This window comes from Nicotiana tabacum, chromosome 19 (assembly GCF_000715075.1).
Source record: "Nicotiana tabacum cultivar K326 chromosome 19, ASM71507v2, whole genome shotgun sequence".
NCBI classification, from domain to species: domain Eukaryota; kingdom Viridiplantae; phylum Streptophyta; class Magnoliopsida; order Solanales; family Solanaceae; genus Nicotiana; species Nicotiana tabacum.
The window spans coordinates 61,749,139-61,761,475 of record NC_134098.1 but is presented as its reverse complement, the minus strand read 5'-3'; the positions used below and the strand labels follow the sequence as shown (position 1 = coordinate 61,761,475).

General features: G+C 37.9%; 1 protein-coding gene across 1 annotated transcript; it reads left to right on the top strand.

The window, feature by feature from the left end:
• The first annotated feature begins 234 nt into the window (after positions 1-234).
• LOC107800856 (nodulin homeobox) lies at positions 235-12,261 on the top strand. Its single transcript, XM_016624097.2, has 18 exons — positions 235-340; positions 545-649; positions 1,585-1,710; positions 1,821-1,979; positions 2,814-2,897; positions 2,986-3,105; positions 3,236-3,454; positions 4,213-4,344; positions 4,477-4,572; positions 5,665-5,826; positions 6,228-6,519; positions 6,598-6,720; positions 6,795-6,864; positions 7,163-7,226; positions 9,980-10,462; positions 10,553-10,587; positions 11,132-11,682; positions 11,902-12,261. Exons 2-17 carry the CDS (start codon positions 593-595, stop codon positions 11,658-11,660), a joined length of 2,751 nt encoding a protein of 916 aa, XP_016479583.1. The 5' UTR covers positions 235-340; positions 545-592; the 3' UTR covers positions 11,661-11,682; positions 11,902-12,261.
• Positions 12,262-12,337: the final 76 nt, after the last annotated feature.

Sequence of the window (12,337 nt, the reverse complement as noted above, 5' to 3'; positions counted from 1 at the left end):
AGGAAGAATATATGATAATCTGAAGTAAAATTTAAAAAGCTAGTATTATATATATAATATTTTTAATATACTGCTTGTATATGAACATTTCATACCCAACCATAAGTAAAACTTTATTAATTTATTTTAAAAAGACCATTATATATATAAAGAAAAAGAAATAAAACTTCCCTTGAAGGAGTATTAGGACTTAATAGTCAACTGGGAGTGTTTATATAATCGAAGAGCACGAGAAATTAATACAAGAAGTAAGTCTCATTACTGTTCGCTCTATTTTCTTGCTCCGTCCCATTCTCTCTCCCCCAACCAGCTCTCTCATTTTGCAATTCGCGAAGCTCAGGTCTCGTTGCTTCATCTTTTTAACCTTTCTGATTTTGAGTGTGTTTCTTTTTCTTTTGTTTTTTTTGTGAATTAAGAAATTTAAACTTGTTAGGCATTGGGGGATTCTTTAATTTTCTCTGATTTGCTGCATATATTGGTCTTATCTGAGATTTTTGCCAAAGAATTATAACCCTTCTATGTTTTATTGGGTACACGTCATCAGTTGGGTTGGAGCATTCTGCTTTCTTGAATTTGGTGCAGATTTCTAAGTATGAAAGAAGAAGGAGCATCATGCAGCACTGACCCAGTTGCAAGACCCATCCACCCTGTAAGTTAACTAGATTAACTGTTTGATTCATTTTCTGATGCAGTAGCAGCTAATTTCTGGTCTCTTTTTAAGGGGCAATAATATTGCTCCATAAGGCGTATGCATGCGTGATAGTTACTTATTAAAGAGGAGAATGGGAAACAAATTTAATAGCAAAAAAGAAAAAAGAAGAAGGAAATAACCCAAAAGTAACAGCCTTGGCGGACAGAGTTACCCGGTACCTGTTTTGGTTTGAGATAGCGAGTATAAGTGTAATTAGTCGAGGTGCGCGCAAGTTGGTCCAAACACTACACTTAAAACAAAACCCAAAAGGAACAGCTATTATCCTGTATGTATGTTTTGTTTTTTTTTCATTTGTGTATACTATTTTGAAATTATCAATCTCATGGTGTCACAAAAAGGGAACATTTGTTGTGTGCTGAAAATAGATAACATAGTTGTATTGTATCCAACAACATTGAATCTAACAAGAAATACATGTTTATTGATAATTGTGGTGTTGGGCCAGCTTGCGCGTGCCTTGACTGTTCGTTCGGATACCCTGCTACCTCCTACTAGTATACCAGGTACTAGGTAACTCTGCCCACTAAGGCTGTGGCTTTGGCAGATAAGAAGAAATCACCTAGTGTTCGAGCTAGGCTTAGGCAGCTGATAAATAAATGTTTGAGCTGCTGATGCATGCATATGCTGTGCGCCATCAGATTAATTCTGTACTCTGGCATGGACAGTGTCTTTAATGTGTAAGGGGTTTTGGATGAGTAGAAGTAAGATAGAATACGGATGGGAATGGAATGAGCACGGATAGATTGGAATGGATATGGAGGATTCACGTAGCCAATCAACTAGTTTGGCATTGAGAGCCATATGACTGCTTGTCAACAGTTACGCTGTGCTCCATTGTGCATGTTTAACTCATAAAACTCTTTTGATTATAGGCACTTGACCTGATTTCAGCTGTGAAAGGTCTACATGGTCTCAGCTCTCAAGAGCTGAGCAGGCTTATAAGAGAAGCTGAAAACAATATCCTTCAACACATACCTGATAATGGGTTAAACATACAGGTTGGAACTCTTAATGGCCATGGCAACGTGTGATCTTCTTTATTATTCCATTATGGTGAAATTATATTTTGTAGTCTTTTAGGCGTTCTGAGACATTCTTAAGTTTGTAGATTGACGTGGAAAAACTTGCAAGATATCTTGCTTTGCACCTTATTGCGGTGATTTTGGCATCGGAAGCCAATGCAGGCTTACTCAAATACTTGCTATCTGGGTTTCAACTGCTGCACTCCTTGAGTGATCTAGCATCACGCAATCCAAAAATAGAGCAGGTTGGCACCTTATTTGTTGGTATATTTATGTGGTCAATGACATTTTTTATTTCGTTTACACAACTGTTAGCTAGTACAAGAGCCGATTTAATGGTTGTTTTTATTCCATTTCTGCTTCTCCTATTCTATTTGTGGGCCAAATGGAGTTTTGTATTTCTCTATAATATTAATGTATTTGGATAATGAAAGGAGAAAAAACAAAACAGGAAAGGTTGTTTAGCAGGCCAATACAAAAGAAATCATAAACAATTAGTAGTCTATGTGGCTCATTTTTATGACACTATTACTAGTTAGGCAGTTGGACCGTTTTTCTTTGACTACAATTATCTCTTACATTTGCAAATATATTGAACAATGTGGGTTTTAAATATGTAAAATCTATTTCACGTAAATTAAAGTAATCGATGTCCGGAGGTATACCAAAACTAGCTACTTCAAGCCTTGTATTTCGAACTCATATTCTACTTGGGATGAAGAGCGTATATTGAGCTAGGTTTCAAAGTTCTCATGAATATATTTGTTATATGTTGCTCTTCTGAGTGTAATTGTCTTATTTGGGTTGCTGATCTTGTGACCTGTCAATTTATTTCTCTTCTCAAAGGTTGTACTTTTGACATTCTACAGCTATATACTAATTAAGAAAGATAACTTAAGATATCTATAGGTTATATGGCCTTACAATCTTCCGTCCCAAATAGTTATAAGTGCACATATACATGTATATTTCCAATTTTCTGCATTTGTTGTCAAAAGGCGAGCAGATCATGAACATTTGTTATTATATCTTGTGACATAGAACAAGATCACGCTGAAATCTTCATGTACTTGTTCCAGATATTGCTTGATGATGTGAAAGTATCAGAACAGCTGCTTGATCTCGTCTTCTATTCTCTTGTTATTCTCTGTACTTACAGTAAGGTTGTTTTTCCCCTCACCTGGATTTTTTATCTTTATGTTTCTATTTTAACTGTGCTGAGGATTATTTATCGGTATCTCAAATTTTCAGGTTTCAAATGATATGGGCCTTTTGCATTCTACTCTGGTTGCTTCCAGTCTCTACTTATTGACTGTCTGTATATCTTCACAATGGCATGAGCTTGCTCAAGTTTTGCTTGCATATTACAAGGTAATATTCTGTGTATGAACAGTACAGGACCTTCATGTAGGAATTAAAAAGATAACGTAGTACTTGTATGCATTACTTTTGTATTTGAGAGATTGTTCTTGGGCTTAGGATCGTCCACATTCTTTGGCAGGTAGATGTACTCATAGATGCTGCCTTTGCTGCTGTTACTGTTGATATTAAAATTCTGCGGAGGAATTTATCAGCTGATCATACTCATTCCCAGCAAGAATATGGTCTTAAAGCTGAAGAAACTTTAAACCATCTCTGCCAGCAGTGTGAGGCTTCTCTGCAGTTTCTTCAGTCACTATGTCAGCAAAAATCATTTCGGGAGCGTCTTGTTAAGAATAAGGTTTTTCCCTAGAATTATATTAGTTATAGCACCTGAAACGAAAATAACTGCTGGAGAGTTGGATAAAGAACATTTTTTTAGCAGGTTTAGCTTCAGTAGGGTGAGTCTACAATTGTCTGATGGAACCAAATATGACGCACAAATTAACCTTTTTTTTTTTTTTTTGATTAGGTGAACCCTGCTTTCCTTACTCGGCATTCTTGTCCCCTTTACATGCTTTATGGTATAAAGTGGATTACAGAATCAAATTTCTTATCTCACGAGAACAATATGATTTATAAACAAAATTAGTTTGACCAAATTTAACTTCTGCAAGTTCAAGAGAGTACTTGATTACCTATCTTCAACTTCCTCTTGCTGTCTTTCTGAACCTGGCAAAGCTGCATGGTCCCAGCTCATACTACAGCATTCTTATTTTGTGCTTGCTGTGTAATTTCACTTAAGTTGTCCGAGCATGCGTCCGTTCCTTTTTTGCATTTATAGAACTATGAACCTATTTTACCAGCATATAAAACTGATTGAGGTGTAGTAGTAGTAGTAGTAGTAGTTGTTGTTGAAAACTGATTTTCTGAGCATTTATTGTGATGATCTTTTTCATAATTCTTTTTTGAAGTGGATCTTTTTCATAATTCTTGCAAGCCTTTGACATCTTCAATGTGTTTTTAACTGTTCTATGTGAAGAGATTTGAAAAGTTTTCTTAAACTCAACTTTGTGCGTTTTCTTCTTAATGATTTGGTTGTTCTTAAATCTACGCCAGGAGTTGAGCAGCAAAGGTGGAGTTCTTTTGTTGGCACAAGCTATCATGCACTTAGATGTATCTCCCTTAGTTACATTATCCTCCTCAATTGTTGCTGCTGTATCAAGACTGAAATCTAAAGTATTATCTATTGTAAGTCCAACTGATCAGTGGGGTCTTTGGCTATTCTTATTGCTTGAGGCCTTGTAAAATTTGTAAATTTGCTGAAAACAGTTAGTAAAAGCATTTTTTGTGGGAATTAATTTAAAGCAATATTTTCTGCAGTTGTTGAATCTCTGTGAAGCAGAGAGTCTATCCTACCTGGATGAGGTTGCCAGTACCCCTGCAAGCCTTGATTTAGCAAAGTCTATTGCTCTCGAGGTCTGTCCCTGGACACTAATCATGTTTTTCTTTTCTCTTTTAAAGTTGCTAATTCAGGAGGTGAATAGCTTAGTGATAGACAGGGCAAGTTCTCTCGTGGTCTCGTTGATGATTCACTATTGGTATGACCGTGGATCTTCAGGCTTCTGCGTGTCCGTTAATAACAAAGTGTTCTTATTTTATTTTAAAAAGTCAGATTTATCTTCTTTCCCTTAATCAAAACTCATCGCACTGACTTGTTATGTTCTTTCGGCTATCCACTGGTAAAGACCAAGATGTGAGAGTTCAATTAATTTTGTATCCTACATGTAGGCACCAAAAGTAGACAATAAACCACATTAAGTGATATTCCTATAGAAGCTCAACTTTATTCATTTACAATTTATCTTGTTGGCATGGGCACTACTTAATGCATTCCCTATTCATTTTGACAGTACCATTTTTTAAGTTAGGTAACCTTAATCTGTGCAAGGCTGAATAGACCAAGGACATTAAAAATACAAGAAAGCCCCTTTGAAGCAACACTGTAACTATCAAGCTTTGAATCCGTTTTAATGTGGTGAGGTGACCTAAGGCATGGAAACTCTAGGATACTTGAAAATTGAGATTTCTGATTATACGTGGGTTGATTGTTTGTTGATGAATCATGTGCACTCTATCTTAAATAAAACCCAGCATACCGGGGGGGGGGGGGTGTTACTGTCCCTTTTCATCTAGAGATGCCTAATTCCATGTTACAAAGTAGATAATTGATTGGAGATGGTATTGTATAAGAAGGGGTATTTATAGATAGGATAAAGGAATCACTCAATGAAAAAACATGGCATGAGGTGGGTATTGCCCCTGTTTGTGATGCAAAGACAACTTATGGGAATCACTCCGAAAGTTGAACAGTTACCACCAGAAACAAAAGTAGCTGCTTTAAATGGTTCAAAGTTATTCATTCAGATACCATATGTTACAGTGTGCGGGATGCTTGTTGAGATGTAGTATGTCTCGAACTGCATGCTTTGTATGCTGCTACTTATCTTTCTAGTTGGAAATAAGTTTATTAAAGCAGACAGTTTGTATGATGCCATTTTGTTGGCCTAGGTTCTTAATTTGCTGAAGAAAATGTTTGGAACGGGTTTCCAACAATCTGTTGCTCCATCTGAGAAAATTTATCCGAAAGGACAGTTACAACTCAATGCAATGCGGCTAGCTGACATCTTCTCAGACGACTCAAATTTTCGGTCATTTATCACCACTCACTTTGTAAGAAGATATTTTTTCCTATAATAGCTGCTAAAGGATTTTCCTGTAACAATATTACTCCCTCTGTTTCAATTTATGTATTTTAGTTTGACTGGGCACAAAGTTTAATAAAGTAAGGAAGGCTTTTAAATCTTGTGGTCTTAAAACTAAAGATGTATGTAATGTACCAAAATGTCCTTGAATCTTGTGCTCTTAAATATGCCATGTGGAAAGTTGAAGCTAAAAAGTTACTAAATATAGAAAGAGGCATTCGTTTTGAAACAGACTAAAAGGGAAAATAAGACGCATGAACTGAAATGGAGGGAGTACTATTTTGGGAAATTCTGCACCATGTTCATGCCTGTTCTTTCATTTACCAAGAGATCCTTTTTTCATGTTTACCTTGTTATACATTCCTTCAGACTGAAGTTTTGACGGAAATCTTTTCGGTCGCGCATGGAGAGTTCGTGTCTAGTTGGTGCTCATCTGACCTTCCAATACGTGAAGAAGATGCTACTTTGGAATATGACCCTTTTGCAGCAGCTGGATGGGTATTGGATTTATTTCCATTTTCTGATCAGTCAAATACAATGAGTATAGAGCCAACTTTTGTTCCTTCCCATGTGCCTCGACTGTCTTATCCACATCAGAGAACATCATTGTTGGTCAAAGTATTAGCAAATCTCCATTGTTTTGTTCCTGATATATGCAAAGGTATAAAACCTTCTTGACTGTCCTGATGTGTAGTACTGCTGCCTGGTTATTGCTAAATCATGCTAGTTTTGATTGCAGAGGAGAAGGATCTTTTTTTTAATAAATTTGTTCAGTTTTTGAGAACAAAAGTTTCCAAAACCCCAGAAGGGTTTAAATCCATTTCTGATTCTCATAAAGCAGCTACTGTTAGCCGAAACCTTGGTAAGCATCTTTAATTTGTAGAGTGTCATCCAGTTTTAAGCAATGTGCTTTATCATTGACTTTGTGCCTTGTAGGTTCCCTGTTAAGTCATGCAAAGTCTCTGATACCTGCTTTTCTGAATGAGGAGGACGTGCAGCTTTTAAGGTGACTAATAATCTGGCATCTTTCTTATTCTCACATTCGAACCGTAAAGTATGCATCTTATATGATTTGCTTTACGGTGGTCGTGTTCTGTAACTGCAAAATCATGCTCATTATGGTACCCTGTGTTGCTTGATCCATTAGACTTAATGACAACATCTTACTTATCAGAAAAAAAAACGACAACATCTTCTATAGAAAGCTCTGCATCTTGTAAAAAGGTTATGCAAGAAACTCAATTAGAACAATTATCTTTTCTACTATAAATTAATACTAATATTGTCACTTTTTTTTTCTGAAGGGTGTTCATCACTCAGTTAGAGTCTCTGATTACTCCCCGTGCATGCGGAGAAAATCGAGTTCAAGTAAATCCTCTGATCTCTACTTTGTTTTCTCCTTTGGATACATCCTTCTTTTCCCTTAGTTATATACACTGCATTATTTATTTATTGGACCCTTGCTGTGCGCCATGGAGCATTCACTATTCCTTCTTAGTAGTTTGTTGATATTGTCATTTTGTCCCAATTCAATGTGTTATTGAACTATGCTGCTGGATAACATTTAGGGAAGCATGTTTGAGGAATCATTGTCATTGGAGAAGCTGTGAAAACTCAATCTCGGAGAAGATTGTTAGGTGTATTTGGATTTTCAGTTGTTGTAATCCAATGACTTTTACCCGCGAGCTGTATTTCTTACTGAATTAATTATCTATTCTTCGCAATAAATGTGAGACTCGTTTTAAAATTGAGCAAATGTCACATTAAGTCCTCAGTTAAGAAGTGCAAAATCTGATCAGTTCTTTCACTATAGAGGCATGCATCAGGTATCTAAATAATAATCCAGTATGCTCCTCCTCTTAATTTAAACCAAAAGAAGGGACTGTTCTTCCTCATTTTCCTGACTACCTTCATTGCCGTCCCCAACTTCCAGGCAGCCTCTAACACCACCAACCTGGGCTGGTGCCTACATAGCCTCCTTACAGCCACCTCTACCTCCCATTCAGCCCCTCATATGTTGCCCACAACTGTTTTCTTCCTTATTCTTTCCTTAGCGTCTATGACAGTCAGCTGCCCAACTTAACCATCTAAGAAAAACCGATTAAAAAGAGAAACTTCATGATCTAAGAAAAGACAAATATATATTCCGTCTTTTGGTAGCATAATGTACACTTGCCCCATCAAAATTCTAGGAGGGCCTAATGTACACTTGCCCCATCAAAAGAAAAAAAAAAGGGGGCAAGTGTACATTAGGCTATGTGCAACAAACAAAGTACAAGGATAGGCGTAAGGCCCTCCTGGAATTCCTTCTGGAGCATGTTGAATAATCTTTATGGATTTTGTCATTTCACCGATTTCGTTCTAAATAACGAGCGGGGAAATGAAAGTAAGAACCATGCGCATGGATGAAAGAGCGCTCTTTGAGGGAAGAATGGAAGAAAGACTATAGAAAGGCTAAGTGAAGTACTTAGGGGGACTTTTTTCTATTTTTCATAAGAAAGGAACTGATGTATACATAGGGAAGGCCGTGTGCAATGAACAATGTTTCATTTCTTGGTTTATGGATTGGATTCGGTCAGCCTCACGACATAATCAGAGTGAGGCTTTGGTTATATATATAGATTAAATCAATTAAAGCAAATGAAATCAGTAAAGCAAAATAAAGACCTGCGCAGAGTAGAAAGATTAAAAAGCCGAGTTTACAGGGAAACCTTTGGACAATTCATTTCGAAACCCTAAAGGGAACGATTAGGATTTCTAACGAAAGGAGTGGTTCAATGAAGAATAGGTGTATGGACTATGGTGCTGCTTCTTGAAAGGCTACAGGGGAATGATGATGCTGATTTGCAGTTTTAGAGATGAGATGTGGTGGAGTTTGGTCAATTGTTTATCATTTTGTTTTTCCTTTTTGCTTAGGTAGGTGTGTTTTGGGGGCTCAGTGGTAACTTTCGTTGATGTGTCTGTTTCCTATCTTCCTGGTTGGAAGGGATAAGGGCACAACATGGGCTGGGAGGGGAAGGGGGGTGGAGAAGGAAGAAGACCATTAGTGCTGAAGATATGGCTGGGCAAAGTGGGATCAACAGAGTAGTATTCTTTTATATTAAATTATATGATAACTAAATATTTCATCAAAAACAGTGTTATATACAAATAATCAATAAGTTGGGGGATTAGGCTTTACAAAGGTAGTTCGTTTGGTGGCATGATGTGCACCTGGCCCCATCTTGTGGCAAAATTGCTAGGAAGAAACTCTTAACATTTCAAGGACCTAACAAAGTAAAATGCGGTTCGAGGGCACTGTTTAACTTCTTATAAAATGTTTCTAGGATTTAACACAAGTAAATTGCGGTTCGAGGATACAGTTTCACTTCTTTAATTAGTTCCAGAAAACCTCTGCTGCTCTTTACTCTTTATACTTGAAAGTTTGCTGGTTTTGATTATGTAGGGAGAATAACAACAACATGAGATCCTGACTATTTCTTGTTTGCAACTTTATTTGGCAGAACTATTAGAGAGCTCCAAGTTGGAGATTTTAAATCTGTGATCTTTTTTATTCCTAGAGGATTGTGTCCCTAGTCAACTTGGAGACATAGTTTCTCATATAGTAACATTGACAAAATAGGAACTTGACACATGCTGAGGGGGAGAAGAGCAGTTGGGGCGAGGGGAGGGCAGCAGTGGTGTTTATTCTATGGAAAATGGTCGTATGCTAAGTTTTGCTGAGAGGAGGAGAGCAGTTGGCCATAGGGAAGGGTAGTGGTTGTGTCTACTGTTGGTGGTATTGGTCACATGCACATAAATTATACTATCTAAAGAAGAGAAAAGAAGTTATGTATGCATATCTCCTCCATAATCTGGAAATCTCTTTAGGGAGAAAATAATGAAATTGAATTTCTTGTGAACCACCCATGATTACTCTTGCCAAATGTGACCACCTTGTTAGCAGAAATAAATATAGTGCTGTCAAGTGACTAAAATGACTGGAGTACTTTAAAACTGGACATAATGATGGCTTGAAGTTTATTTATACCAATTTATGCTCGTGTTTTTTGTTTTCATTCTTTAATCGGCTTAAACTCAATTTATTTAGGAGGGAGGATTAATTATTTCATTTTCTCTAGGAGGCTCAGAACCTGGGGGCATGCTTGCCCCCTCAACTCAGGGAAGTAGCCATGGATCTTAACAACAGACTGAACCAGCTGAATTCCAGGATCAATGGCGAAGGTCAATCAGGTGAGGCTGGGATGAAAGCCGAAATGACAGAACAAGATAAATTTATTGCTACAGATATAGAGATGAAGGATATTGAGAAAGATACTCAGAATGTGGAAACTAGTGGCTCCGATTCCAGCTCCTCACGAAGTAGGCACCCAACAGATCAAGCTGGGAAAGTTGAGAAAATAAATTGCAATGGTCCTGGAGAGGGTAGAGAGGATGAAATGGTTGAAGCTTCACAGCATGAAGAGAAGCAACAAAGGAAACGGAAGCGAACTATAATGAACGAAAAACAGATATCACTTATGGAGAAGGCCCTTATGGACGAACCTGATATGCAACGAAATAAAGCGTCACTAGAATTTTGGGCTAAAGAATTAAGTGTTCATGTATGTTGCAAGCCTCACGTAGATTCTTTTTTCCGCTCTTTCAGTCAATTAATTTTTTTCCTCCCTAACAAGTTCCTGCTTTATTTCCAGGGTTCAGAGGTTACAAAGTCGCAGCTCAAGAATTGGTAATGCTGATAACCCTTATGTTTTTTGTTAACACCTTTGAATAGTTTATCTTAAACTATTTCATTGTCAGAATGGTGGGGGTCTAAATATGTTTATCGTGAAGTACCTAGACGGTTTTTTCTTTTCACACCTCTTTGTACTGCCTTACCACTATTGAGGGCCAGCATCCATGACTACCCAAGTTACTGTTGCCCAGGGAACACATCCTAGTACCTTATGAAAGATAGGTACCTGTTCCATTGGTGTGCTGAGTCAACAAAAAGGTCTGAGGGTTTGATGTGTTGCTCCCACAGTTATCTGAGGGTCCAACAGAGTTCTACTGGTGTATCATAATGCAACTTTGTTTTGCTTCATGTATTCTCTAGCTAATAAGTGTGCCATCTATTGAGATAATGCACAAATAAGTCACTTATTCCTGAGAGAAAAGAAAAGAAAAGAAAAGAAGACTTACAATTTACAAATAGGCCTCAATCTGATTTAATGAGTTATGTTTCTTGTCTTGTCCTCACGCTGGAGAATCATTTCTATTTTGAATACATACAGGCTAAATAATCGGAAAGCAAGGTTAGCTCGTGCTGCTAAGGATGGTCGTACGCTGTCTGAAGGGGATAATCTTGACAAACATGGTGGGTCCCTCGTACTACCTCCCTGTGACTCACCTGGCAGTCCTGTCGAGGATGTCGGTAACCTCTCTGCTGCTAGAGAAAATGTGCAGAGGGTAACTGACCCGGTTCTGAGCACTTGTTTTACAGAAAACCCAGCGGCTGTATCTGTAGCTTCAACTGAAACGGCCAAGTGTATGGCAGGCCAGTACGTTGTGCTTGTAAATGACAAAGCAGAAGAGATAGGGAGAGGAAAGGTATGTCAAGTCAGTGGCAAGTGGTATCAAAGGGACCTGGAGGAGTTAGGGACTTGTGTTGTGGATATTATTGATCTCAAGGTCGACAGGTCTGCTAAGCTTCCTTACCCATCAGAACTAACTGGAACATCATTTGATCAGGCTGAAAGAAAATTTGGGTTCATGCGAGTCTTGTGGCAGTCCAGCAAACTTTTTGTGCTGCCAGCTCGGTGAATCAAAAGCGCCTCAGTTCCTGGTAAGAATTGTTGGACTCGTGTTACCTCTTGAAACTTCTTGCTAAAACTTGTTTGATTATGTATAGATTAAAGAAGCGACACCTATTACAATATTTGCACACTGGAGTTCATGTTCCAAGTACTTAAAGCGAAAGCTGGAGGCGCGTGTTTCCTAATATCTTTTGTTCCAGTTGTCTATATTTTACTTTAGCTGGTAACTCCTAGCTGATTTGTTACAGATTTGATAATTCCCGCGGAATTTGAGGTCCACATGTTGGCGGTCTTATGAATCTTTCCCATGCTGTCACTGAGCAGGCCATTTGCATCTGATGCCTGAACTGGAAAACTATCCAGTTCTCGTGAAAGGCGATACTATCCTCGTGGCTTGTTGTGGAACTATCTCGGGATAGTTCACATCCTACCGTCCATGGTGCTGGCCGTGATGATATTACTTCTGCAGAAAACATGCCCAGATTCCCAAAGACAAGTCTCAGTCATTTGCTCCCTGTACATTGTGGAGGTTTAGGATTTACAAGATTACGTTCTCATGCAACATTCTGTATAACATCCAAAAGTTTGAAAAATGGCATTTTAGATCACACATTTTCACCTTACAAAACACTGTTTATTTCTTTCTTTTCCTCTAGTTTGAGTTGCTTATCAGGGTGCAGTTTA

Coding starts and splice junctions, on each gene's coding strand:
- LOC107800856 (XM_016624097.2), top strand. CDS start 593: ATGAAAGAAGAAGGAGCATCATGCAGCACTGACCCAGTTGCAAGACCC. Junction 3,106..3,235: donor TTTTGCTTGCATATTACAAG/GTAATATTCTGT, acceptor ATTCTTTGGCAG/GTAGATGTACTCATAGATGC. Junction 7,227..9,979: donor GCGGAGAAAATCGAGTTCAA/GTAAATCCTCTG, acceptor CATTTTCTCTAG/GAGGCTCAGAACCTGGGGGC.